This window comes from Scyliorhinus torazame, chromosome 28, assembly GCF_047496885.1.
Source record: "Scyliorhinus torazame isolate Kashiwa2021f chromosome 28, sScyTor2.1, whole genome shotgun sequence".
Taxonomy (NCBI): Eukaryota; Metazoa; Chordata; class Chondrichthyes; order Carcharhiniformes; family Scyliorhinidae; genus Scyliorhinus; species Scyliorhinus torazame.
This window is the reverse complement of record NC_092734.1, coordinates 6,029,306-6,056,416: the sequence shown is the minus strand read 5'-3', so window position 1 is coordinate 6,056,416 and position 27,111 is coordinate 6,029,306. Positions and strand designations below refer to the sequence as shown.

Here is a 27,111-nt window from a genome sequence, read left to right as displayed (position 1 = left end):
AAAACACTACTGTATACATCCTTTCAATCTAAAAAATGGCCATTCATTACAACTTTGCTTTTGAGTCTAGACAGTGAATGTCAGTGAGATTATTTGTTGATGGAGAGGAATTACCTGGTCTGGCCTACATGTGACTCCAGACCCACAGTATTGTGGCTGGCTGTGTGACCCTAGGACCCCAGCTGATTTCCTCTTCCTGGGTCCTAGGGTCACACAGTGGGAACGACACCTCCTCCAGCTAAAGTCAGCAAAGTGGGCACAGACTGGAAATTGAACCTGGGACCACCTGGTCACATCCTGTTAGGACTGGCTCCAGGGTAGCACTCTCGTTTCTGAGTCACAGGACTTTGGCTTCACATCTCCCTCCTGAACCTTCAGCATGGAATCTATGCTGGAACTCCCAGTGCGATAGAATGCTACACTGTCAGAAATGTCATCTTTTGGATGAGAAATTAAACTGAGGCTTTGACTGTCTTCTCAGATGGACATAAAGGTTGCATGGCGATATTTCAAAGAAAGGTTCTTCCCATTGTCTGGCAAATGGGTACACTAAATTTATATTAAAAAAAGAAGTAATAACATGTTGTACACAATGGAGTACTGGGTTCAAAGTGCTTAATCCCTCAACCAACATCACTGAAATCAATTATTTGGTCATTACCTCATTGCTGTTTGTGTCACCCTACTCTACGCAAATAGGCTGTGTGTTTTCCACATTATAAAAAAGATGGCACTTCAAAAGTACTTCATTTGTTGGAAAGCACATTTCAATGCACTGGGTTCATGCAAGGTGCTGTACAAATGCAAATCTTTCTTCCATTAAGAGTATACTTCCTTTCAATTTCAAGAATAATACTTGCTGTGTTACCCTGTTACCCTGATCCCAACAATTAACTATTCGTGGATACTAAAGCAGAACTTAATACTGGAGATTACACTAGCTGTGTTGAGAGAGCAGTGACTGTAACTACTGTTGTGAATGAATTATGTTCAATATTCTTTCTAATGACTTGTAACTCCTTCTAATTAATGGAGCCTTGAATTCTATTCACTGCCCGCAGCACAGCTACGTCACAATTAGAAATGTCTATGTTTTTGTCTGATTGAGAGGAATAAGATTTGATGAAAGAGCTGGGATTTTCTTGCCGATCCCCAAGCAGAGTAGTTGCAGTGTAGTGCGAATAATGTTGGAACAGACAGAAGTAATAACATGTTGGGCAGCACGGTGGCGCAGTGGGTTAGCCCTGCTGCCTCACGGTGCCAAGGTCCCAGGTTCGATCCGGCCCTGGGTCACTGTCCGTGTGGAGTTTGCACATTCTCCCCATGTTTGTGTGGGTTTTGCCCCCACACCCAAAGATGTGCAGGGTAGGTGGATTGGCCACGCTAAATGGAAAAAAAATGAATTGGGTACACTAAATTTATATTAAAAAAAGAAGTAATAACATGTTGTACACAAGGGAGTACTGGGTTCAAAGTGCTTAATGTCCTATTTTTTTTTCCAATTAAGGAGCAATTGTACTGCGGCCAATCCACCTACCCTGCACATCTTTGGATTGTGGGGGTGAGACTCACGCAGACACGGGGAGAATGTGCAAACCCCACTCGGACAGTGACCCGGGGCCGGGATCAAACCCGGGTCCTCAGCGTCGTGAGACAGCAGTGCTAACCACTGTGCCACCGTGCCACCCTACTAATTTGTTTTTAATGTGAGATCAGGTTTTACTCATAAACTACAGTACATGCATTCAGCGATGTTGTGCTCCATCATATCTTATGCGAAAGGGGTACTTCAGGAAAAGCCAGTTTATGGACTGTACAAATTGGGCAAAATTTTAACTGAGCAATATTGAATTGGTCGCTTGATCTCTGGTATCCATCCAACTTTACTTCAATGGAAAAGAAAATCAGGGTGTATAATGGGTGGGCTGTCTAACGAGGAGTGTAACGTATGAGGTGTATAATGGGTGGTATGTAATGGGGGCGTGTAACAGACGGGTTGTATAATGCTTGGTGTGAAGCATATAATGTGTGTGGTATGTAATGGGGGTTGATTCAATAGTGGAAATTTTATAACTTCACCCTAATTTGAAGTTACTCCACTCTGTGTCCGTACAAAGCTATTAAACTCAACATTAGGCTCACTGAAACTATTTTAATTACTGTCAGGCGTTGAGTCAGAGGACAGACAGTGTCCATTTTGACATTCGTGTAGATACAGGACATTTCTGTTCAGGCTCCCAATTGCGTGTGTGAGAAAAGTGCAATGTTCAACCATTCTGTGTTCAACAATGTCTGCGGTGTAGTATCTACAAATTCCTTCCACACAATGCACGTTTCATACTCTTGGTCAAAGCACATTTTTGGGAACACGTTATGCTTGAACGTAGGAAAACAGAATGTACAAATATGAAAGTGAAATGTGTTCCTTTAAGAGCTTCTATCTATCACTGAGGGCTGAAGGTCAGTATTTGTCCCCAAGTTCCCCATTTATAAGAACACAGGACACAAGATGTCAGATCAGTAGTCGACCACATGGCCCGTCTCTGCCATTCAATGAGATCATGACTGACTTTGGGTTCAGCTGTACTTTCTCACCCACTCCCCTTCCCTGAGAGACCAAAAGGTTGACTAAAAAAGATGCCGGCGTTGGACTGGGGTGAGCACAGTACGAAGTCTTACACCGCCAGGTTAAAGTCCAACAGGTTTGTTTCATATCACTAACTTTCGGAGCGCTGCTCCTTCCTCGGGTGAATGAAGAGGTATGTTCCAGAAACATATACATAGACAAAGTCAAAAGTGCAAGACGATACTTTGAATGCGAGCATTTGCAGGTAATTAAGTCTTTACAGATCCGGAGAGAGGGGTAATCCCAGGTTAAAGAGGTGTGAATTGTTTCAAGCCAGGACAGTTGGTAGGATTTCGCAGGCCGTTCTACAAGTTCGCCGAGCAGAAACTTATAGCCAAGTTCTGCACACATGAGTACGGCCACAACCGGGACCTTGGAGTCATGTCGCATTACAATCACCCCTCACCATCTGGCCTGAGCTTGCAAAATCCTACCAACTGTTCTGGCTTGAGACAATTCACACCTCTTTAACCTGGGATTATCCCTCTCTCTGGATCTGTAAAGACTTAATTATCTGCAAATGCTCGCATTCAAAACATCTTTGACTTTGTTTATATATATGTTTCTGGAACCTACCTCTTCATTCACCTGAGAAAGGAGCAGTGCTCCGAAAGTTAGTGATTTGAAACAAACCTGTTGGACTTTAACCTGGTGTTGTAAGACTTTTTATTGTGCCCACCCAGCCTTCATCAGGGATGCCAAGCGACAATATCAGACCAAGCTAGAGTCACAGACTAACGTCACGGACTCTCATCGGTTGTGGCAAGGCTTAAACAACATAACGGGCTACGAAGCGAAGCCAAGTAAAATCTCCGGCAGCAGCGCACTCCTGCCCAATGAACTCAATGCATGCTATGCTTGATTCGAGCAAGAAACCATCAAATTACTGTCAACTGCCCCAGCAGCCTCGGACACACCCATACCAATGTCACAGCTTCTGAAGTCAGATCGGCCTTCTTGAAAGTGAACCCTCGGAAAGCAACTGGTCCTGACGGGGTCCCTGGTCGTGCGCTCAGATCCTGTGCGGACCAGCTGGCACATGTGTTCGCAGACATCTTCAACCTCTCCCTACTCTATCCCGAGGTCCCCACCTGCTTCAAGAAGAACACCATCACGGTGCCAAAGAAGAACCAGGCAACATGCCTCAATGACTATCGTCCCTGTGACCTTGACATCGATCATAACAAAGTGCTTTGAGAGGTTGGTCATGAGGCACGGCAACTCCATACTCCCAGAATGACTAGATCCATTGCAACTCGCATACCGCCACAACCTGTCTGTAGGAGACGCCATCTCCCTGGCCCTACACTCATCCCTGGAGCATCTCAACAACAAGGACTCCAACATTAGACTCCTATTTATTGACTACAGCTCCACCTTCAACACCTTAATCCCAGCCAAGCTCATATCAAAGCTCCAAAACCTAGGACTTGGCTCCTCACTCTGCTACTGGATCTTCGACTTTCTGACCCAAAGACCACAATCAGTAAGAATAAACAACAACACCTCCACGATAGTCCTCAATGCCAGGGCCCCGCAAGGCTGTGTACATAACCTCCTAGTATACTCCCTAAACACACATGACTGAATGGCAAAATGTGGCTCCAACTCCATCTACAAGTTTGCTGACAGCACGACAATAGTGAGTCAGATCTCGAGCAACGATGCATTTGACTACAGGAGAGAGATATAGAACCTAGAGGTGTGATGTAACGACAACAATCTCTCCCTCAATGCCAGCAAAACTAAAGAGCTGGTCATTGACTTCAGGAAGCAAAGTATCATACACACCCTTGTTTGCATCAATGGTGTTGAGGTGGAGATGGTTAGCAGCTTAGCTTCAAATTCCTAGGTGTGCACATCACCAACAATCTGTCCTGTCCACCCACGTCAACACTACGACCAAGAAAGCACAACAGCACCTAAACTTTCTCAAGATACTACGCAGACAATTCTTTTCACTGTACCTCGGCACACGTGACAATCAACAAATCCAATCCAATCCTTAAATATATTCAATAATGGAGCATCCATAGCTCTCTAGGCTAGAAAATTTCACCCATTGAGGCAAGTAATTTCCCCTCATCTCAGTCCTAAATGATTGTCCCCTTATCCTGAGACTGTGACCCCAGGATTTAAATTCCCTGCCCAATGGAAACAATTTTGTCCACCATATCAAACCCCCTCAGAATTTTGTAGGTTTCAGTGAGATCGCCCTTCATCCTTCTAAGCCTCAGAGAATGTAAGACCAGTTTACCCAGCCTCTCATCATTTACCTCTCATTGAACTATATAAGGTTTGTCAGGAGCACCTTTTATAGACATCGCAGCGTTGTGTATGGATGTTCCAATGTCTGACATGGTTCCTCAAACACCTTTGAGTGTTTCCTTTTCCCCATCTGTCCTCTCGCTCTCATTTATACCCCACCTATCGCCCAGCTCAAGCTTGAGAATGTCCTGTGCATTGGGACTGCATGCTGCACCTGAAATTCTCAATCAAAACAATAAGGTCCCAAGTCACTTGGGTAGCAGAATATTGAAACAAACGCCAAAGGGAACTGATTTGTTTGAGAGGTTCACAATATTAATTGTGTTTTCTCAATACACAGCCGTTTCCCAGCACTTACTTTTACTTCTTTCATTCTCCTTCTGAAGATTATTCTTCAGTGATCAACTTGCTGTAAAACATTACTTCTCCTTCAGAGAAGCTTTTTTTTACAGTGATTGTCAAACAAATAAATTTGTTGGAAGCACATGGATGTGGTCATATCCCCTCACCTGTAATACTTGGGTTTTCCTCATCCATGTTTATCTTTCACATTCCCCCTTCTCTGAGCAAAATTGATCTTGAGCAACAGTGATGGGGTGTAAACAGGGAGAGCAATTATGATCACCCTCATTGTCCTATCGCTCAAGGACAATTGCATCCCCCTCCCCCCAGTCTGTTTTGATGGTGCTAGTTGAGAGATTAATAGATAACTGAGGAGCTTGTGTGCCTTGTTTCAAAAAAGAACCATGGGAACTTACACCTGAAGGGGCAGACAGGAACTCAATATAACATTTCACTTGAAAGCTAACACATCAGATAATTGAATAACCCTGCAGGGAAGACTCAGGTCAGGTTACACTCTCAGGGCTTAAACCTGTAACCTCTGACTCAGAAACAAGAGACAAGAGTGTTTCCACTGGGGGCAGCACGGTGGCGCAGTGGGTTAGCACTGCTGCGTCATGGTGCTGAGGTCCCAGGTTCGATCCCGGCTCTGGGTCACTGTCTATGTGGAGTTTGCACATTCTCCCCGTGTTTGCATAGGTTTCACCCCACAACCCAAAGGTGTGCAGGGTAGGTGGATTGGCCGCACTAAATTGCCCCTGAATTGGAAAGAATGAATTGGGCACTCTAAATTTAAAAAAAAAAATGTTTAAGTGTTTCCACTGAGCAGCCTTAAGGTTAATTGCATTTCTGACATTCCATTTGAGCATAAATTATGTAAGAGCCATCTTGTTGGACATGTAATATCAATGTTCATATTTGCATGCGTATGAAGAGTGTTCCATAGCTTTATTGGGCTTTGGGTACTTTGCCTCCTTAATTATTGTATGGTAGTAGATTTTTGTTCAGTAAATATACAAACAAAATACATTCACCTATATTATGTTTCTGTGAAGGATGTTCTGTTAAAGTTGTACATGTGGGCGGCACAGTGGTTAGCACTGCTGCCTCACAGCACCAGGGACCCGGGTTCAATTCCAGCTTTGGGTGACTGTCTGTGTGGAGTCTGCACGTTCTCCCCGTGTGTGCGTGGGTTTCCTCCGGGAGCTCTGGTTTCCTCCCACAGTCCAAAGATATGCAAGTTAGGTGGATTGGCCATGATAAATTGCCCCTTGGCATCCAACGGTTAGGTACGTTATGGGGATAGGGCGGGGGAGTGGGCCTAGGGAAGGGTCAGAGCAAACTTGATGGGCAGAATGGCCTCCTTCTGCACTTTAGGGATTCTATGAAAAATTGAGTCAACCTGTGATTAATCGGTGATTCCAAACAGTGATTCCAATGGCTGTAGTGATCACAGCTGCACAATACTCATTAAGATTGCCATTTATATCTACCGAACATCACCTTTGCCTCAGCTCCTCAGCTGCCGAAACCTTCAGCCAACTTTTCCACTTCAAAACCTTGTGGTTTTCCAAAATCTGCCCTTGTCCTCACTGTCACCCATTAAAAACATTTTTTTTAATTACCCATCCCTAATTGGAGGTTAAAAGTCAACCACATTGCTGTGGGTCTGGAGTCACATGAAGGCCAGACCAGGTAAGGACAGCAGATTTCTTTCCCTGAAGGACATTAATGAACCAGATGGGCTTTTTCAACAATTGACCAGGGTCATCACGAGACTTTTTAATTCCAGATTTTTATTGAATTCAAATATCACCATCAGCAGAGGCAGGATTGGAACCTGGGACCCCAGAGTATTTTGGGTCCTTAGTCCAGCGACAATACCATTATGCCACTGCCTCCACCTATATTGCATCCTGGTTAAACAACCATGTCATCCTTGTTTTCAAATCACTCCATGGCATTTCCTCTCTTTATCTCTAACCTCCTCCAACCTCGTAACCCTCTGAGATATCTGTCAAACCTCCAATTCTGGACTCCAGAATATCCTTAATATTAATTCACTCTACCATTGACAGCTATGCCTTCCACTGTCAAGGCCAGAATTTCTGTCATCCCCTCGCTCCCCCAGCTCTCTGCCTTGTTTTCTTCCTTTAAGGGATGTTCCTTCAAACCAACCTCTGAGCAAACATTTGGTCATTAGCCCTAATATCTCCACATGTGGTTCAGTGTTAGATTTTGTTTGACCTGGGATGTTTTACTACAACTAAAGCACTATGTAAATAAAACTTTCAGTTGTTGGTGTTTGACTGAGAGTGCTATGTCCTGGGTGACTGACTGGATTCGATACATCAAGTGCAAATTTGTGAACACTGATTTACAAGTTTTGTAGAATCAGTACAATGCAGAAGGAGACCACCCGGCTCATCAGGTCTGCACTGACCCTCCGAAAGAGCACCCCACATAGACCCACTCCCCGCCCCATCCGTGCAATCCCACCTAGGGGAAATTTAGCACAGCCAATCCACGTAACCCGCACATCTTTGGACTGTGGGAGAAAACCAGAGCACCCGGAGGAAACCCACGCAGAAACAGGGAGAACGTGCAGACTCCGCACAGACAGTGACCCAAGGCCAGAATTGAACCCGGGTCCCTGGCGCTGTGAAGCAGCAGTGCTAACCACCATGCCATCCCAATGTTTCACATGCAAGGAATTAAATACAGTCAATATTTTTTGTTAGCTTTTTATTTTGTTTAGAAAATAGTTGCCTGATAACATTATTGCCTCAGAGACATCCAAGCCAAAAATCTTTCTTGATCACGTTTTGCTGTTTACTCTTCCTTACACAATGCAAACTGCAATTGTAACAGGAACCTGAAACCTGCTCTAGATCAGTATTTGAGGAAAGTAGCAAAATGTGTCAGTAATGGGTGAGGGAAGAGGTTTTGAGAAGCCATCAGCTTTTAAAGACTACACATTGATACACTGATGATTCAAGCCAAATGTCATTTCTAATGCTCCTGAGCTAAGGCCAAACGAGCGCTTCAAACAAATCAGCTGCTCGCCCAAGCCTCTTACAGGTCATCAGTTTCAGCGTTGAACTCAAGATCTACTCCAAGGTTAACCAAAGAATCTGTGCTCATTGGAGTCCAGCCCAGAGGGGTCCTGTTAAAGTTTGGCCGGCAGCTGATATCTTGGTGGAACACGACCACGGGTTCAGGTTCGGGAGGAGCTGTATCAAATTCCGGGAGCTGAAAAGTCATCAGCTTGGCTGCCTTTTCAAACCCTCCAAATGGCATGGCAGTTCTGGAAAGGATTTTTAGAACACTAGTTCAATTTTAAGTTACAATACTGAACGTCGCTTTAGAAGCAGAACCAGCCTTTCTTCCCCCCTTTTTCGGAATTATACCGTCAATCTCCCCGTGAAGCAACTCGGCCATTGAATTTACGCTGTCATTGGTGAAGTTTTTTCTTGTTTAATCAGAAATGGAGCTCAGATTTCTCTGAAAGTGTTTGCTTCTTCAAGGGGACTGCAGCTCTTTGACTAAGACAAGTTTGACTGGAAGAATGTCGATAGAGATTTCAGAACCGAATGCAGGATCTAGTGTCGGGGCCGTATCAAGTCTCAGAGCAACTGACTAATTTAAGAAAGTTAATCAGGTCACGTACACCTCCCAGAGACATTGGGGAGTCCAAACTCTTGCCGTCTTTTTGGGCACCGAAAACGGACCCTGTGTTATTTTGACAAGATTTATTTTGGGGGGGGGGAGGGAGAATTATAATGTGGACACTGGCCACTCAAGCTGCAGGCACTTGAATCACAGAACACCTTCCAGTCAAATGGCCAGGCAGGTTCCTGGTCAGGCTGACTCTGTAACAGGACAGCTTATAGACTGGCAGCTGTTTGAGAACTGGTAAACAACAAAAACTGCAACATAAACATTTTTCGATTGGCAGCAAACATGTGCAAGCCACACAAAATGGGCCCCCTCCCCTTGATTCTGGCAGTGACACTCACCCCCACCCCCCAGCCCTTATTCGAGCAGTGACACTCACCCCCACCCCCACCCCTTATTCGAGCAGTGACACTCATCCCCCCAGCCCTTATTCGAGCAGTGACACTCATCCCCACCCCCAGCCCTTATTCGAGCAGTGACACTCATCCCCACCCCCACCCCTTATTCGAGCAGTGATACTCACCCCCACCCCCAGCACTTATTCTAGCAGTGACACTCACCCCCATCCCCAGCCCTTATTCGAGCAGTGACACTCATCCCCACCCCCACCCTTTATTCGAGCAGTGATACTCACCCCCACCCCCAGCACTTATTCTAGCAGTGACACTCACCCCCACCCCTTGATTCTAGCAGTGATACCCCAACTCGTTTGATCATTTGACCCTCCATTGAACTCTTCAATGTTTCCTCCCCGTGAAAATGCAGATTTTCCCCGAGGCACTGCTTACTGCCCGGTACCTTTCCGACGTTCCGATAACTGGCGTGTGGAGCTCGACGACAAATACGGAGCAAGTTGGAATGGAGCCCAAACCTCTTCTCAATTAACATTTGATAAATCCCAGTGCTCAGCAGGAGTCACGAATCCGATATGGTTCCGCTGAGAGGGGATAGATTATGGGCCATGGCTTCAGCTTCTGCTGGTCTACATGGCTCAGTAATGAGACTTTATGTCTCAGCTATTCTGCAACCTTTTCCCAATAAATCGAATAAGGATGCAGTCACCTGCGCAATATCCCTGCAACTCGCCCCCTGGATAGGGAGTGCTTTGTATATCTGAGCAGAAAGAGCACATGCCCTACAACTGGCTGGTTTTATGGCTCCCAATTCTGACCAAGTCTTCTTTACGATATATCCCACAGCTGAATAAGATGCACTTATTATAGGTCCCACTCACTAAGAGCCACCGCTGGTGGAAGCCAAGTGCAAGATGCTGTGCTAATTCCGACACAAATGTGCATCTCCAAGGGCATCACACTATCATTGTCTGTTCTTTGTTTATTTAATCCATTCAATGTTTATTTTTCATCACTGTCATTTTCTTGACTGTGGGCTGGAGCAATGTATCTATCTGAGTTTTATATTGGCTGTCGGCGGTGTTTGATCTGGTATTTGATGGAGATGAGAAACAAACACATGTTTATAGTCTTCAATTGGGAATGTTTTAATCTCATGGACTATTCCTCCCAATTTTATATGTTTCACTTGGATGAATTTTTCTTTGTATGGGGTGATGGTTTCTCTACTGAGTCTATTAGGGGCTGGTTTAGCACACTGGGCTAAACTGCTGGTTTTGAAAGCAGACCAAGGCAGGCCAGCAGCACGGTTCAATTCCCGTACCAGCCTCCCCGAACAGGTGCCGGAATGTGGCGACTAGGGGCTTTTCACAGTAATTTCATTGAAGCCGACTTGTGACAATAAGCGATTTTCATTTCATCAAAACCCCCCGCAATGTTACATTTCTCTACCAGTCCCTCTGTATCAGCTCTGAGGAGCAGCCTCCATTTCTCCAATCTCTCCACTGAGGTGGAGCCACTCATACCTGATATCTTCCTGATAATCCTCCTTCATACCGGAGCCCAGGGTCTTGACATTTTTCCCAAAGTGTGGTGCCCAGAATGATGCACATGCTGCATCCAGCTGAGGTAGCCAGTGGTTTGTAATGTTGAGCACGACTTCTTGTTTTGGTATGTAATGCCCCTGTTTACAAAGTCATGTATCCCATACCTTTTCCTAACTGCCCTGCCACCTTCAAATATCGGTGAATATGTATCCCCAGGTCCCTCTGTTCTTTCACCACATCCTTCCTTCAAAACCATTCAGATGTTGCTGCCTCTGACTCCATGTTATTTTCCCCAAACTGCATCACTTAAGATTCAAAACAGAGGTAAAAAAGCCAACATAAGTGTACTTTACCTGAATGCTCGTAGTATTCGGAATAAGGTAAATGAGTTGATGGTGCAAATCATCGTGAATGACTATGATTTAGTGGCCATTACTGAAACATGGTTAAAGGATGGTCACGACTGGGAGTTAAATATCCGAGGGTATCAAACTATTCGGAAGGACAGAGTGGATGGTAAGGGAGGTGGTGTAGCTCTGTTATTTAAGGATGACATCCGGGCAACAGTAAGGGATGACATTGGTGCTATGGAGGATAAGGTTGAATCCATTTGGGTGGAAATCAGGACTAGTAAGGCGAAAAAGCCACTGATCGGAGTAGTCTATAGGCCACCAAATAGTAACATTATGGTGGGGCAGGCAATAAACAAAAAAATAACGGATGCATGGAGAAATGGTACAGCAGTTATCATGTGGGATTTTAATCTACATGTCGATTGGTTTAACCAGGTCGGTCAATGCAGCCTTGAGGAGGAGTTTATAGAACGTATCCGCGATAGTTTCCTAGAACAGTATGTAATGGAACCTATGAGGGAACAAGCGGTCCTAGATCTGGTCCTGTCTAATGAGACAGGATTGATTCATGATCTCATAGTTAGGGATCCTCTCGGAAGGAGCGATCACAATATGGTGGAATTTAAAATACAGATGGAGGGTGAGAAGATAAAATCAAACACTAGTGTTTTGTGCTTAAACAAAGGAGATTACAATGGGATGAGAGAAGAACTAGCGAAGGTAACCTGGGAGCAAAGACTTTATGGTGAACCAGTTGAGGAACAGTGGAGAACCTTCCAAGTGATTTTTCACAGTGCTCAGCAAAGGTTTATACCAACAAAAAGAAAGGACGGTAGAAAGAGGGAAAATCGATCGTGGGTATCTTAGGAAATAAGGGAGAGTATCAAATTGAAGGAAAAAGCATACAAAGTGGCAAAAATTAGTGGGAGACTAGAGGACTGGGAAATCTTTAGGGGGCAACAGAAAGCTACTAAAAAAGCTATGAAGAAGAGTAAGATAGATTATGAGAGTAAACTTGCTCAGAATATAAAAACAGATAGTAAAAGTTTCTGCAAATATATAAAACAAAAAAGAGTGGCTGAGGTAAATATTGGTCCTTTAGAGGATGTTAAGGGAGATTTAATAATGGGATATGAGGAAATGGCTGAGGAACTGAACAGGTTTTTTTGGGTCGGTCTTCACAGTGGAAGACACAAATGCCAGTGACTGATAGAAATGAGGTTATGACAGGTGAGGACTGAGAGGACTTGAGAGGATTGTTATCACTAAGGAGGTAGTGATGGGCAAGCTAATGGGGCTCAAGGTAGAAAAGTCTCCTGGCGCTGATGGAATGCATGCCAGAGTGCTAACAGAGATGGCTAGGGAAATTGCAAATGCACGAGTGATAATTTACCAAAATTCACTAGACTCTGGGGTGGTCCCGGCGGATTGGAAATTAGCAAATGTGCCACCACTGTTTAAAAAAGGAGGTAGGCAGAAAGCGGGTAATTATAGGCCAGTGAGCTTAACTTCGGTAGTAGGGAAAATGCTGGAATCTATCATCAAGGAAGAAATAGCGAGGCATCTGGATGGAAATTGTCCCATTGGGCAGACGCAGCATGGGTTCATAAAGGGCAGGTCGTGCCTAACTAATTTAGTGGAATTTTTTGAGGACATTACCAGTGCGGTAGATAACGGGGAGCCAACGGATGTGGTATATCTGGATTTCCAGAAAGCCTTTGACAAGGTGCCACACAAAAGGCTGCTGCATAGGATAAAGATGCATGGCATTAAGGGTAAAGTAGTGGCATAGATAGAGGATTGGTTAATTAATAGAAAGCAAAGAGCGGGGATTAATGGGTGTTTCTCTGGTTGGCAATCAGTAGCTAGTGGTGTCCCTCAGGGTTGGGCCCACAATTGTTCACAATTTACATAGATCATTTGGAGTTGGGGACCAAGGGCAATGTGTCCAAGTTTGCAGACGACACTAAGATGAGTGGTAAAGCAAAAAGTGCAGAGGATACTGGAAGTCTGCAGAGGGATTTGGATAGGCTAAGTGAATGGGCTAGGGTCTGGCAGATGGCATACAATGTTGACAAATGTGAGGTTATCCATTTTGGTAGGAATAACAGCAAAAGGGATTATTATTTAAATGATAAAATATTAAAACATGCTGCTGTGCAGAGAGACCTGGGTGTGCTAGTGCATGAGTCACAAAAAGTTGGTTTACAGATGCAACAGGTGATTAAGAAGGCAAATGGAATTTTGTCCTTCATTGCTAGAGGGATGGAGTTTAAGACGAGGGAGGTTATGCTGCAATTGTATAAGGTGTTAGTGAGGCCACACCTGGGGTATTGTGTTCAGTTTTAGTCTCCTTACTACAAAAGGACGTACTGGCACTGGAGGGTGTGCAGAGGAGATTCACTAGGTTAATCCCAGAGCTGAAGGGGTTGGATTACGAGGAGAGGTTGAGTAGACTGTGACTGTACTCGTTGGAATTTAGAAGGATGAGGGGGGATCTTATAGAAACATATAAAATTATGAAGGGAACAGATAGGATAGATGCGGGCAGGTTGTTTCCACTGGCGGGTGAAAGCAGAACTAGGGGGCATAGCCTCAAAATAAGGGGAAGTAGATTTAGGACTGAGTTTAGGAGGAACTTCTTCACCCAAAGGGTTGTGAATCTATGGAATTCCTTGCCCAGTGAAGCAGTAGAGGCTCCTTCATTAAATGTTTTCAAGATAAAGATAGGTAGTTTTTTGAAGAATAAAGGGATTAAGGGTTATGGTGTTCGGGCCGGAAAGTGGAGCTGAGTCCACAAAAGATCAGCCAGGATCTCATTGAATGGTGGAGCAGGCTCGAGGGGCCAGATGGCCTACTCCTGCTCCTAGTTCTTATGTTCTTATGTTCTTATGTACTTCTGTACTTCACACTTTCTACAATAAATGACATTGATCGTGTATTTGCCCATATCACCAGTCAGTCTCCTCATATCCGTAACTATCCTCCTCACTATTTGCTACTTTGCCGAGTTTTGTATCCTCTGCAAATGTTGAAATTCTGTTCCCAATGCCCAACCCAGCTTGTGTATGTCGAACAAGAAAGGCAATGATCCTAATACGGATCCCAGAAGACCCTTGCATCCTTCTCTCCAATCAGGACAACATTCTATCTCTGAGCCGACTTATGTGCAAGTCCCCACCGTCCCTTCAATGCCAGAGCTTCCAATTTTCAAAGAACCCATTGTGGGGTACAATTATCGAATGCCTTTTGAAAGTCCATTTATAGAAAGCATCTGCACTACCTTCATCAACCTCTCTGTCACTTCATTACTCTCTGTGGAAAAGGATCAAAGCTTTCTCTTACCAATGCTGAAGACATTTCAATTCGCTCATTGACCTCCCACTGAAGATGAAGACCTCTGTTGTGTATTATTGCTCTATAGCATATTTCAAGTGGGGTGAGTAAAAGTGCCATTTTTGATCTCTGCCTTTCCTCGTTCTGTACCCCATATAACAAATTAATTTTGTAGAAATTCCTTAATTTCCTTCAGCAACTCCATTCTGGAGCCGAGACGAGGCTGGGAAAGTGATCCCAACCCAGTGTCCCCGAGAAAGAGATGCTTTAGTGCTTCCACTAACAGCAGCAAGTTATATTTAATTCAAATTCTTATTTATTTATAGAAGCCTGTGAACAACATCACCCAGGTTTTACTTATGCAGCAGGCGACGTGTTTAATGCGGCATGTGGGTGGACATGTGTGTGATCTGAGCGGGTTACTGTGCAGTCACACAGCTTGGGGTAAACATGCCAGTGAGCCATGAGGTGATGGTCTGGTGGAACTAATTCATGTCACCTCTTTATTGGTGTACTCCATTAAACTGCAAGTTGCTTTGAGGGTTTCCCTTCAATTTCAGATCCAGCAATAGAAACTTCACTGAGTGGCAATGATGCTCCTCTAACCTTGCGCTTCACGGAACTGGGGGGAAGATTTGGTTAGAAGTTATTAAGAAGGTTTCATCTAAACTTGACAGGACATATATTCGCAATCTTCGACAATTGACTGAGAAATCGCGGATTGCCCAGTTTGTGTGAGCCTGTTCCTGTCCCGGTTCCCCATCACCCATCAAATGGTGCCATTTATCTGTGTGGAATTAATTTTAATGTTCACCTTCGCCCCCAGGGGACCCTCTAACCAGAATGTATCACTTGGCCAATCTACCCGGTTTCCATTTCATAGAAGCTGCGGGTGACCCAACCAGCAGATAACCAATAGGGGTGAGGGGTGGGCCGGGAGAGGAAAATGGACCCGCTGTGGAACTCAAACTCATTCTGTTCTCTTGGGGCAGGAATCTCACCTGTTGAAGGATTTATAAAAACGGAGCATGCCTGGAGCAGATGGAGACTCCATGTGTGAACTCATCGTCGCCTTCAGCACAGGATCATTACCCATGGCCTGCTCCCAGGGTGACACATAAGTTTTCAATACTGTAATGTGCTTCTTCCCAACTCCTCCAGCTCCTCCAGCTCCCTTCCCACCATCAACTCCACCTGCAAACAAGGAAATAGAGACTCAACAGCCATGGCTGCGAAAGTGAAGACCTTTCTTTGCGTTATAACAGGGTTATCTCTGATCACAGAACAGTGACAAAAGGCTAACATTGTTGATTGTACAAACACACCGTGCAGTCACCACTCTGCACATTTACCAGGATGTTGCTAGGACTGGAAGATTGCAGCGATGAGGAAAGATTGGAGGTTGGGTTTGTTCCCCAGTGCAGATTAGCTTCAGATGTACAAAGATGTGAGGGGCCTGGATAGAGTGGGTGGGTAGGGCCTGTTTACTTTAGCAGAGATGTCAGTGATGAGGGGGTATAGATTTAAAGTGATTGGTAGAAAGATTAGAGGGGAGATGAAGAATTTATTTTTTTCCCCCAGAGGATGCTAGGGATCTGGAACTCGCTGCCGTGAAGGTGTTAGAGGCAGTAACCCTCAACTCATTCAGGATATCACCTCAAGTGTGGTAACTGGCAGGGCTATGGAACAAATGCTGGAAAGTGGGATTAGGCTGGGATACTTGTTTTTCCCTGGTACAGACACGATGGGTCTCTTTCTGTGCTCGAAACGTTCTGTCATCTCTGGACCAATGCCTCAGGGAAACCTAATTTTCCGTATGCATGCCATTCTTTATTTCAGTTTCCCATCTCAAACGTAACTTAATCTCGCTTTCCACCTATCGTTGTACCTCGATCAGTTTGTGCTGCACATTGGTCAGTGATGGAAAGGCAACTATTTTCAATTGAAACTTAGTTTTGTTCCATTGCTCTTAAGCCATGGAGGATTTTAGAAGGGCTGTAATCAAATGGAAGTTGTATTTTTCAGTTTTCTCCTCTTTCATTCCTCTCCTGAAGTTATTCCTTTGTTCTGAGGTGCACATGAAATGACAATGAGGCTAGCTGACTTTAGAAAATTCTTTCACGGGATGTGGGCATTGCTGGCTAGACCAGCATTTATTGTCCATCCTTAATTACCCCTTGAGAAGGTGGTGGTGAGCTGCCTTCTTGAACCATTGCAGTCCATGTGGTGTACATACACCCGCAGTGCTGTTGGGGAGGGAGTTCCAGGATCTTGACCCAGTGACCGTGAAGGAACGGCGATATATTTCCAAATCAGGATGGTGAGTGACTTGGAGGGGAACCTCCAGGTGGTGGGGTGCCCAGGTATCTGCTGCTCTTGTCCTTCTAGATGGTAGTGATCATGGGTTTGGAAGGTGCTGTCTAAGGAGCCTTGGTGAGTTCCTGTAGTGCATCACAGCTCAAACTAATCCTGGCCCCACACAGGAGGGATCCTGGGCCTATTCTCTCTCCCTATCTCTGGGATATTGAAGGTAATTGCTGAATGAGAAACATTCTCATGGGTCTGGCGCAGGATCCTGAGGGAGCTTCAGCGAGAAGGTCCAACCCATCTTCTCACGACAACTCGGGTTGGGCATGTCCTAGCCAGCAATGCCCACATCGCAAGAATAACTTTTAAAAAAAACATCTGCATGCTGTTTGATATCAGTTTGTAGGAACCTTAGAATTTCTTCACCTTTCCCCTTTGCAAATAACAAACTAGAAAAATCCTGTCAAAAATATGATGCTGTCCTGGAAAAAATATGAACTTGTTTCATCTAGCCACTACATTAGTTCAAAAAAGTACTTAATTGACTGTACAATGCTCTGGGATGTCCTGTGATCTTGCAAGGTGGCACATAAATAAACATTTTTAAGACCCCTTTGTTATGATCCAAACTTACACATTTTAAAATTTACCATTTTTGATGCTATTTAATGGGTATAAATCAAGCACAACGATAATCAATTTTGTGCCTTATCTGTACAAGAGTTTAGGTAGCTATTAACTTGGTTGAGGGCTTTGTGTTTTAGGCAGCCCTGGTAGCTGCCGGAAATGAAAGCAGACTTCATTTCAATATTCACTTCTAAATTGGTTTGCCCGATTCAAGGCTCGTGACGGGCATTCCTGAATTTGAGCAGCTTTCATGACTTAAGGAATACTTCTCAGGGCTCCAGAAAACTGCTATGGCCTTTACTCCCAATCCTTTATTCTCCCCCACCCAGACTGGGCCTTGGGCCTGGCAGGTAGGTGGTCTACATCACAGCATCTGTGATGATGCCAACTGCACATTCAAAAGAAGAGTCTACTTTGGTTGCTAATCCTCTCTATTCTCGTGCATTGCTTGAATCTGTGTCGAGGTACAAGATGGGATTTACAATTTGCATTTTAATTTCTCCCAGAAAAGCAGTCTGTCTATGTAAACAGCACCCCATTCAGAGACTGCAACTGTCTTCCTGCATCAGGTTGACCAATATTATTGACAAGACAAAGCAAGGACGTTTTGTTAAGTCTGTGACGTATTCAAAGAGTTAACCTTGTTCACACACTTACCCTGATCTCCGCCACCTTCAAGACCTCCAATCCCGTTAGCTACTTGACCACTCCCGTGTTTCCCAGTGATCCCAGAGACAGCAGCAAGGTGCTGAGGTTTGGGGTATGGTGCTGGTGCCGTGCCCCTCGAATGTGTTCCAAAGCGACTGTACCCACTTCTGTCTCCGGATCCCATTTGTCCATATACTTGGATGCCATCTGCCTCAGTTTTCAGTACCACACCAGAGCCAGGTAGAAACCTCTGGAGGTTGTCCTAGGAAATAAAGATTAGGGGAAAAAACATAAAATATGTGGAAGTTATGCGTTCGCTCAGGTCAGAGGTCAGGAGATGTCCATTCTGATTCTGATTGGTTGATTGAATTTGGATTGTTAGACGAGTGTGTTTCAAACCATTCGATATAAAGCTTCAGTAAGGTCACAGTTTCTCATGAGACCTTCAGTCTAAGCTATGGAGGATTTAGCAATGGGTTGACATGTGGATGTGTTAAAAGGTGTCAACATCCATGACAGTCAAGAGAAGCAAAACCAGACACAATGTTTAAAAGAAGATATTACCCTGGAAGTAAACATATTGTGAGATATAATGGAAGAATGGGCAAGGTAACTGAAATATGGAGAAAGTGCAGGGACTGAAAACTGGATGAAGAACGCAATCGATGGAACAGTTTACAATGCATGGTAAAAGTATCAATTAAATAGTTTCTTCATTCCACCAAAATCCCCAAACAAAATTTGAAAATCAAGTAAAAAGCAGAATACTCCAAATGCTGGAAATCTGAAATAAAATCAGAAAATGCTGGAAATGCTCAGCAGGTCAGGCAGCGTCTGTGGAGAGAGTTAATGATTCAGGTCACTGACCTTTCATCACAACTGGGAAAAGTTAGAGAGATGATAGGTTCTCAGCAGGTGATAGGTGGGACAAGGACAAAAGGAAGGCCTGTGATAAGGCGGCAGGCATGAGAAATTGGATGGCAGAAGTGTTGGTCTTCCAAGGCCAAGGGGATTGATGATGGGATAAAAAGGACAAAGAAACAAAATATTTAACTAGGTTGGGTGTGTGTGTTGCAAGGGGTTGTTCTGTGTCTCATGAAGAGGTCTGGAGGCTTGTGTGGTTGAACATTAAGTGTTTCTTAACAACTCATTGCTATATACATCTCCATGGTATAGCCTTAACTCAGCACTATCTGTATTCTGTCTTCTGCTAGACTCTACTGTACTCAGTCCACTGTCATGTGACTCTCTACATCATATTGTTCTCCAGACCCACACTATTCACTGAACACCCTTATTCTATACCTCCCCCAAGTCATTATCCAATCATACTTACAAGATGATATTTTCAAGCTACCTCTTCTTCCCTGATCCCCCTCAAATCTCTGACGTTATAAATTCTGGAGTCTTGACAATTCTTCCAGATCTTGTTATGATCATGTTGGGAGGAGCGGTAGGCTCAGTTGCTTTGGACAGATTTTCTGAATTTGGAGTTGACATCATGCACTCTGTCCTTCAGGCACCTGGTTGGCTCTATCTGACTAATTCTTTGAGCTCCTTGCAGTTAAATTTCTCCTTATTGACAACCCAACTGCTTTGTTTGAATCATAGAATCATAGAATTTACAGTGCAGAAGGAGAACATTCGGCCCATCGAGTCTGCACCGGCCCTTGGAAAGAGCACCCTACTTAAGCCCACGCCTCTACCCTATCCTCGTAACCCAGTAACCCCACCAACCTTTTTAGACACTAAGGGCAATTTAGCATGGCCAATCCACCTAACCTGCTCATGTTTGGACTGTAGGAGAAAACCGGAGCATCCGGAGGAAACCCACGCAGACACGGGGAGAACGTGCAGACTCCGCACAGACAGTGACCCAAGCCAGGAATCGAACCTGGAACTCTGGAGCTGTGAAGCAACTGTGCTAATCACTGTGCTACTATGCTGCCTTTGGAGTTGGACTCCATGGTCCCATTCCTTCCAGAGGGAATGTTCACTTTGTTCATTCATTGAGTGGGCTTGTGGTTTTTTTTCCCATGAGGTCTGACATGTTCCTCCCAGACATTAACATTTCAAAAATGGAACCTTCAATTCCACCTCGTCACAGTTTCATCTAAATATTTGTTTGCTCTCTTTTCTAATTCTTTTCAAGCTTATTGACCTTTTCATTCACTCTGGTGAGTTCAGTTGACTTTGTTTCAGAATTATTTGGGGAATCCTTATCCAAGCTTAACAACTTCACCTGGGAATACATTTCCTTTCGGAATATTTCTTCCATAGTCACTAACTGCTCCTTAAGAGTTTTCCCATTCACCTATTAGATCCTCAATCTGTTTCTAAGAATATTTCTTATCTGCTTTTAAAGTTTAGATTTGCTCTTTTATATTGCACATCATCTTTCATGTGGTTCAGATTGGATCGAAGTTCAAGAATTGACTGTGAACTCTGCATTCAACCAACTGTTCTGATGCATGAATAATTCCTTCTCCCATTCCAGGCATGTTTCATTATACTTGATAGAGACTTTGAAGACTTTGAAGAAATTACATCAAGCTCTAATTGAAGATCTATCTTAGTTGAATTTGCATCTCCAAGGTTATCATTTCAGCATTTCAAGTCCCCTTTCAAGTGTTCTACTTCCAGTGAGCAACATGCCAGTGTTCTGATCAGTTCTTATCTTTCATTAGCAAACTTGTCTTCCATACATGAAAGCTGGTTCTCTAATTGAACAGTTTTCCCTTAACAGAGCCTAACTCCTCTGCGCTATCCTTCAAGCTCACGTTCTGTGATTTTACTTGTGTTTATTCTTTCTGTGATTCTTATTGCTCCTTTCTGAGGTCTTCTAATTTGCCTTGCAACTGTCCAACCTGTTCTTCCCATTTTGGATTCTTGATTTTCATTTCAGCCATTTCATTTTTCAACAGCTCAAAGGTTCTCAGTGCGTTTGAGGCTTCCCGTGCTTGTCCTTCTAGTTCCATGATCTTTAGCATCGGATTTACATTTCATGATCTAATTTTTGTCTTTTCGTTCAGCATCTGCAGCAGAGCGTTGTCCTTGTCCTTCACTGTTGGCTAAGTCTGTCTCCAGCAAAGTCTTCGCCTGTTTTCGTTCTGTCATTCCTCCTCATGGCTTTCCTACCTGCTTGCAGCTTGGAATGCTCTTCTATTTTATCTCCAATCGAGCCAGGTGGCTCAGCACTGCCTCCTGTTTGTTGCTGTTTAAACAATCTGTGTTTCTGTCTTCTTGCTGCTTCTCAGCCTCATCTTTCCTCTGCACTAAACTCTTCAGCTCATGCATGGCTTTTCACGCTAACCTCATTGCGGTGTTAATGTAAGCCTACTTGTGACTATAAAGATTTTTATTATTCTTTGCACTGACATGGTCTGCCACCACCATGTGGTTTGCTTGGATATTGTATTTTGCCCTTTTGTTGCTTTATTGAGATGTTCTTTCCCTCATTTTAAGCTCTGCATGCTCCACAACTTGAAAATCAAAATCATTGTCAAAAGCTTTTAATATCTTATCAAAGCTGGCTGAGGATTCATCAATGCCTGGCATTAGAATTGTTTCATTGGTAATTTCCCAACTCAGCATAAAATGTATTAACTTGGACCCCCACTGATTTCCTGCCCAATCCTGATGTACTGTAATCTCAACATTTTCTTTTCTGTGACACCAGTGTTGCATCTGTTTTGGCCCTTGCATGAGCTCAAGCTGGTCTGGTGATTTTAATTTACTATCCATGGCCATTTCACGTAAGAGGGGTGTACAGCTTTGATTTTGTTTTACCTCCTGAAAGATGGCACTGCAGTGACCGTCCTTCTCTCACTGCATCTTCCCTGCCCATCAGGCCTCGACAGGCCCTGGCAGCAGTCGTCAGCCTGACCCTTTAAAGTAATCCATTCTTCAGGAAATCTTCAAAATAAGCCGTTTGAGCCAGCTACTTGGCTTTTTAAACTTAAAAATGCGATACGGAGCAAATTTTAGGTCACAGCAGTTGTTTTTATCATTTTTCCACAATCATTCAAACTCGGCAGCTGTATGGCAGGGGGCTTACTTCAAACTCAGCTACACCATTCTTCCAGCTGCACTTGTTGCAAACTCTGCCCAAACTTTGGGCAGCACGGTAGCATTGTGGATAGCACAATTGCTTCACAGCTCCAGGGTTCCAGGTTCGATTCCCGGCTAGGGTCACTGTCTGTGTTGAGTCTGCACGTTCTCCCCGTGTGTGCGTGGGTTTCCTCCGGGTGCGCCGGTTTCCTCCCACAGTCCAAAGATGTGCAGGTTAGGTAGATTGGCCATGATAAAATTGCCCTTAGTGTCCAAAATTGCCCTTAGTGTCCAAAATTGCCTTTAAGTGTTGGGTGGGGTTACTGGGTTATGGGGATAGGGTGGAGGTGCGGACCTTGGGTAGGGTGCTCTTTCCAAGAGCTGGTGCAGATTTGATGGGCCGAATGGCCTCCTTCTACACTGTAAATTCTGACTGAATGGGAAAAAATAAGAGAAAAAACAAAATGTGCAAAGAAAAGGAAATGAAATGAAACAGCAGAGTTGATCCTCTGAAATTATTGAACTCAGTGTTCAGTCCAGAAAGTTGCAAAGTGCCTAAGTGAAAGATGAGGCGCTGTTCCTCATGGCTGTGTTGAATTTCACTGGAACAGTGCAGCAGGTCAAGGAAAGAGTTGTCAGCCTGACAGCAAGGTGGAGATTTAAAATGACATGGCACCGGAAGCTGGGGACCATGCTTTCAGACCGAACCGAGGAGATGTTCCTGCAAACCTGTCACTCAATTTGCGTTTGGTCTTCCGAGTGTCGAGGAGACCATCTTGTTAGCAGTGAATACAATAGACTAGATTGAAAGAATTGAAGAAGTACAAGAATATTGCTGCTTCTACTGGAAGGAGTGTTTGAGACCTTGGATGGTGAAAAGAGAAGAGGTAAAAGATTTTGTGTTTTTATTAAAATCAAGCAGTTTGGCAATCTGATTAAAGTATGTGACAGTTCATAAATGTATTTGTTCGGTATATTTGTGCAGTGTGTGAAACCATTTTGTTCCATAGAAATCAATCCGTGAATTATTGAGGAGAAAACAGGAAACATTCAGACCTGAATTATCATATAGCCTTTCAAAACGCTCCAATTATCTCCTTGTCTCAGTCTTTCCTCTTAGTCATCCAGCTAACTTGGCCCCTTCTTATGTTTAGCTTTCTATTTACCTGGTTCCCTGAATAATATCTGGGTGCTCTCTTACTCCTTCATCTTTCCAGGAATATTCACTCAGACAAGCATCATTTATCCTCACCAATCGAATGTCATTGCCCCATCTTTCTCCTCTTGCTCCTCTCTTGTATCTGGTGTCTTCTCAACTTGGTCAAATTTACATGATGTATAAAGTGTTAAACAAATAACAGGCCATTTGGTCTGTCACATCAAAATGCTTTCTCTTGCAAGGAACTCGTTCTAGTCTCACCTTCCCACTTGCTCCACATATCCTTTAATATCCCATCTAGTCTAATTGTGCTCTCCCGCTCACTCCCCATAACCATTATGTAAGAACATATAAAATTGGAGCAGGAGAAAATCATGCAGCCCATCAAACCTGCAGCATTCAATATAATAAAGCTGAATTTGGGCTTAAACTCCACCTTCCCACCCACTTTGCATCTGCCTTGATTCCCTGAGACACCAAAATTCTGTCTCTCTGGCTTAAATATATTCAGTCTTACAACACCAGGTTAAAGTCCAACAGGTTTGTTTCGATGTCACTAGCTTTCGGAGCGCTGCTCCTTCCTCAGGTGAATGAAGAGAACATACCTCTTTGTTCACCTGAGGAAGGAGCAGCGCTCCGAAAGCTAGTGACATCGAAACAAACCTGTTGGACTTTAACCTGGTGTTGTAAGACTTCGTACTGTGCTCACCCCAGTCCAACGCCGGCATCTCCACATCATTAAATATATTCCAAACATTCACAATCCACTGGGTGAAGAACTTACTCCTCGGGCGTGATTCTCTCAGCCCCACACGGGCCGGAGAATCGCCGCAACCGCGCCACGCCACCCCGACGCTGGCGCGTGATTCTCCGTGGTGCGGAGAATCGGCGCGGTCGCGGGCCGTTGTCCGCGTCCGGGCCGCCGATTCTCCGGCCCGGATGGGCCGAGTGGCCGCGCGGAAACGGCAGAGTCCCGCCGGCGCCGTTCACGCCTGCTCGCAGCCGACGGGAACTCTGCGCGTCGGGTCGGGGGCGGCCTGTGGGGCAGGGAAAAGCGCTCCTTCGCAGTGGGTGGGGGGCCTCCGATGGCGCCTGGCCCACGATCGGGGCCCACCGATTGGCAGGCCAGCCTCTCCCCCCCCCCCCCCCCCCGGGCCTACTTTGTTGCACGGCAGGCCCCTGAACCCCCACGCCATGTTGTGTCGGGGCCAGCGTGCTGAAGAAGTCCCCCACACATGCGCGGGTTGGCGCGGCGCCTATTTGGCACCGGGAAGGGAGGCTGGAGCAGTGTGAACCGCTACAGCGCCGTGCTGGCCCCCTGTGGGGCGTTCACGACGGCGCAAACATTTAGTCTCCATTTCGGAGAATCGTGCCCCACATCTCAGTCCTAAATGATCAGCCCTTATCCTGAAACAGTGCCCCCTTGTTCTAGATTTCCCAATCAGAGCAATCTCTCAGTTTCTACCCTGTCCAGCCCCTTCATAATCTTGAATGTTTCAATGAGATCACCTTTCATTCTTCTAAACTTCAGGGAAATGGTCCCAATTTACTCAGCCTCTCATCATAGAAAAACCTTCTCATTTATTCAACCAATAAATTCTGGTGGAGAGGAAACCCGAGACCCTACACGTGTAGTGTCTCCCACCCGCCCTCCTCCTCTAACCTAATAATAAGACCCATTGGTGTAAGGTAAGTGCCATATTATATTATTATTATATTATTAGCATTGTGCAGGTCAAGGATCGGAGGTGGAGGAGCAGTCTCTGTCAGCGAGAGAACCTGAGAACATCTAAGACACTCAGAAGGTAAGAAGGTAAGTAAGTGATTTTTACTTTTATGCCTTTTTTCAAATTGTGTGTGTCGGGGGGAAACTAAAGTGACATCACAGAAAAGCTGTGGCCAGAGTGGCTGGTTGGGATTCTAACCTAAATTTTAAAAAAATTTGAGTATTTGGGAACTAATTAAAAATAATAACTTAATTATAATTTAGAGGATATCTAAGCCAGAGATCGGAGAGTATTATAGTTAGCTATCGCATTTCTATTAGAAATCTAGTGCTAGGAAACAGATAGTTGACAGTAACTTTGAAATTTTTTAAAAAAGTATTTAAAAAAAAAAGACAAATTTTAATTAATTGACGCAATGTCAGTTAGAGGGGTGCTGTGCTCTGACTGTGAGATGTGGCAGGTCCGGGAGGCTTCCAGTGTCCCGGATGGCTTCATCTGCAGAAAGTGCTCCCAACTGGAGCTCCTCACAGACCGCATGGTTCGGTTGGAGCAGCAATTGGATGCACTTAGGAGCATGCAGGTGGCGGAAAGCGTCATAGATCGCAGTTATGTAAATGTGGTCACACCCAAGGTGCAGGCAGAGAAATGGGTGACCACCAGAAAGGGCAGGCAGTCAGTGCAGGAATCCCCTGTGGTTGTCCCCCTCTCGAACAGATATACCCCTTTGGATACTGTCGGGGGGGATAGCCTATCAGGTGAAAACAGCAGCAGCCAGAGCAGTGGCACCACGGCTGGCTCTGATGTTCAGAAGGGAGGGTCAAAGCGCAGAAGAGTAATAGTAATAGGGGACTCTATAGTCAGGGGCACAGATAGACGCTTCTGTGGACGTGAAAGAGACTCCAGGATGGTATGTTGCCTCCCTGGTGCCAGGGTCCAGGATGTCTCCGAACGGGTAGAGGGAATCCTGAAGGGGGAGGGCAAACAGGCAGAGGTCGTTGTACATATTGGTACTAACGACATAGGCAGGAAGGGGCATGAGGTCCTGCAGCAGGAGTTCAGGGAGCTAGGCAGAAAGTTAAAAGACAGGACCTCGAGGGTTGTAATCTCGGGATTACTCCCTGTGCCACGTGCCAGTGAGGCTAGAAATAGGAAGATAGAGCAGATAAACACGTGGCTAAACAGCTGGTGTAGGAGGGAGGGTTTCCATTATCTGGACCACTGGGAGCTCTTCCGGGGCAGGTGTGACCTGTATAAGAAGGACGGGTTGCATCTAAACCGGAGAGGCATAAATATCCTGGCCGCGAGGTTTGCTAGTGTCACACGGGAGGGTTTAAACTAGTATGGCAGGGGGGTGGGCACGGGAGCAATAGGTCAGAAGGTGAGAGCATTGAGGGAGAACTAGGGAATAGGGACAGTGTGGCTCTGAGGCAGAGCAGATGGGGAGAAGTTGCTGAACACAGCGGGTCTGGTGGCCTGAAGTGCATATGTTTTAATGCAAGGAGCATTACGGGTAAGGCAGATGAACTTAGAGCTTGGATTACTACTTGGAACTATGATGTTGTTGCCATTACAGAGACCTGGTTGAGGGAAGGGCAGGATTGGCAGCTAAACGTTCCAGGATTTAGATGTTTCAGGCGGGATAGAGGGGGATGTAAAAGGGGAGGTGGAGTTGCGCTACTTGTTCGGGAGAATATCACAGCTATACTGCGAGAGGACACCTCAGAGGGCAGTGAGGCTATATGGGTAGAGATCAGGAATAAGAAGGGTGCAGTCACAATGTTGGGGGTATACTACAGGCCTCCCAACAGCCAGCGGGAGATAGAGGAGCAGATAGGTAGACAGATTTTGGAAAAGAGTAAAAACAACAGGGTTGTGGTGATGGGAGACTTCAACTTCCCCAATATTGACTGGGACTCACTTAGTGCCAGGGGCTTAGACGGGGCGGAGTTTGTAAGGAGCATCCAGGAGGGCTTCTTAAAACAATATGTAAACAGTCCAACTAGGGAAGGGGCGGTACTGGACCTGGTATTGGGGAATGAGCCCGGCCAGGTGGTAGATGTTTCAGTAGGGGAGCATTTCGGTAACAGTGA

The 27,111-nt window shown here is 45.0% G+C and overlaps 1 protein-coding gene across 1 annotated transcript in view; it reads right to left on the bottom strand.

Annotated features, from left to right (window-relative positions):
- Nucleotides 1–7,951: 7,951 nt before the first annotated feature.
- Nucleotides 7,952–27,111, bottom strand: part of myoz1a (myozenin 1a) — a 36,862-nt gene continuing 17,702 nt past the window's right edge. The window contains exons 4-6 of the mRNA XM_072491390.1: nt 18,095–18,347; nt 15,505–15,697; nt 7,952–8,543 (exon numbers count right to left, since the gene is read on the bottom strand). Of these exons, the coding sequence (XP_072347491.1) occupies nt 8,312–8,543; nt 15,505–15,697; nt 18,095–18,347 (678 nt within the window). The 3' untranslated portion in view covers nt 7,952–8,311. The remainder of the gene's footprint in view (nt 8,544–15,504; nt 15,698–18,094; nt 18,348–27,111) is intronic.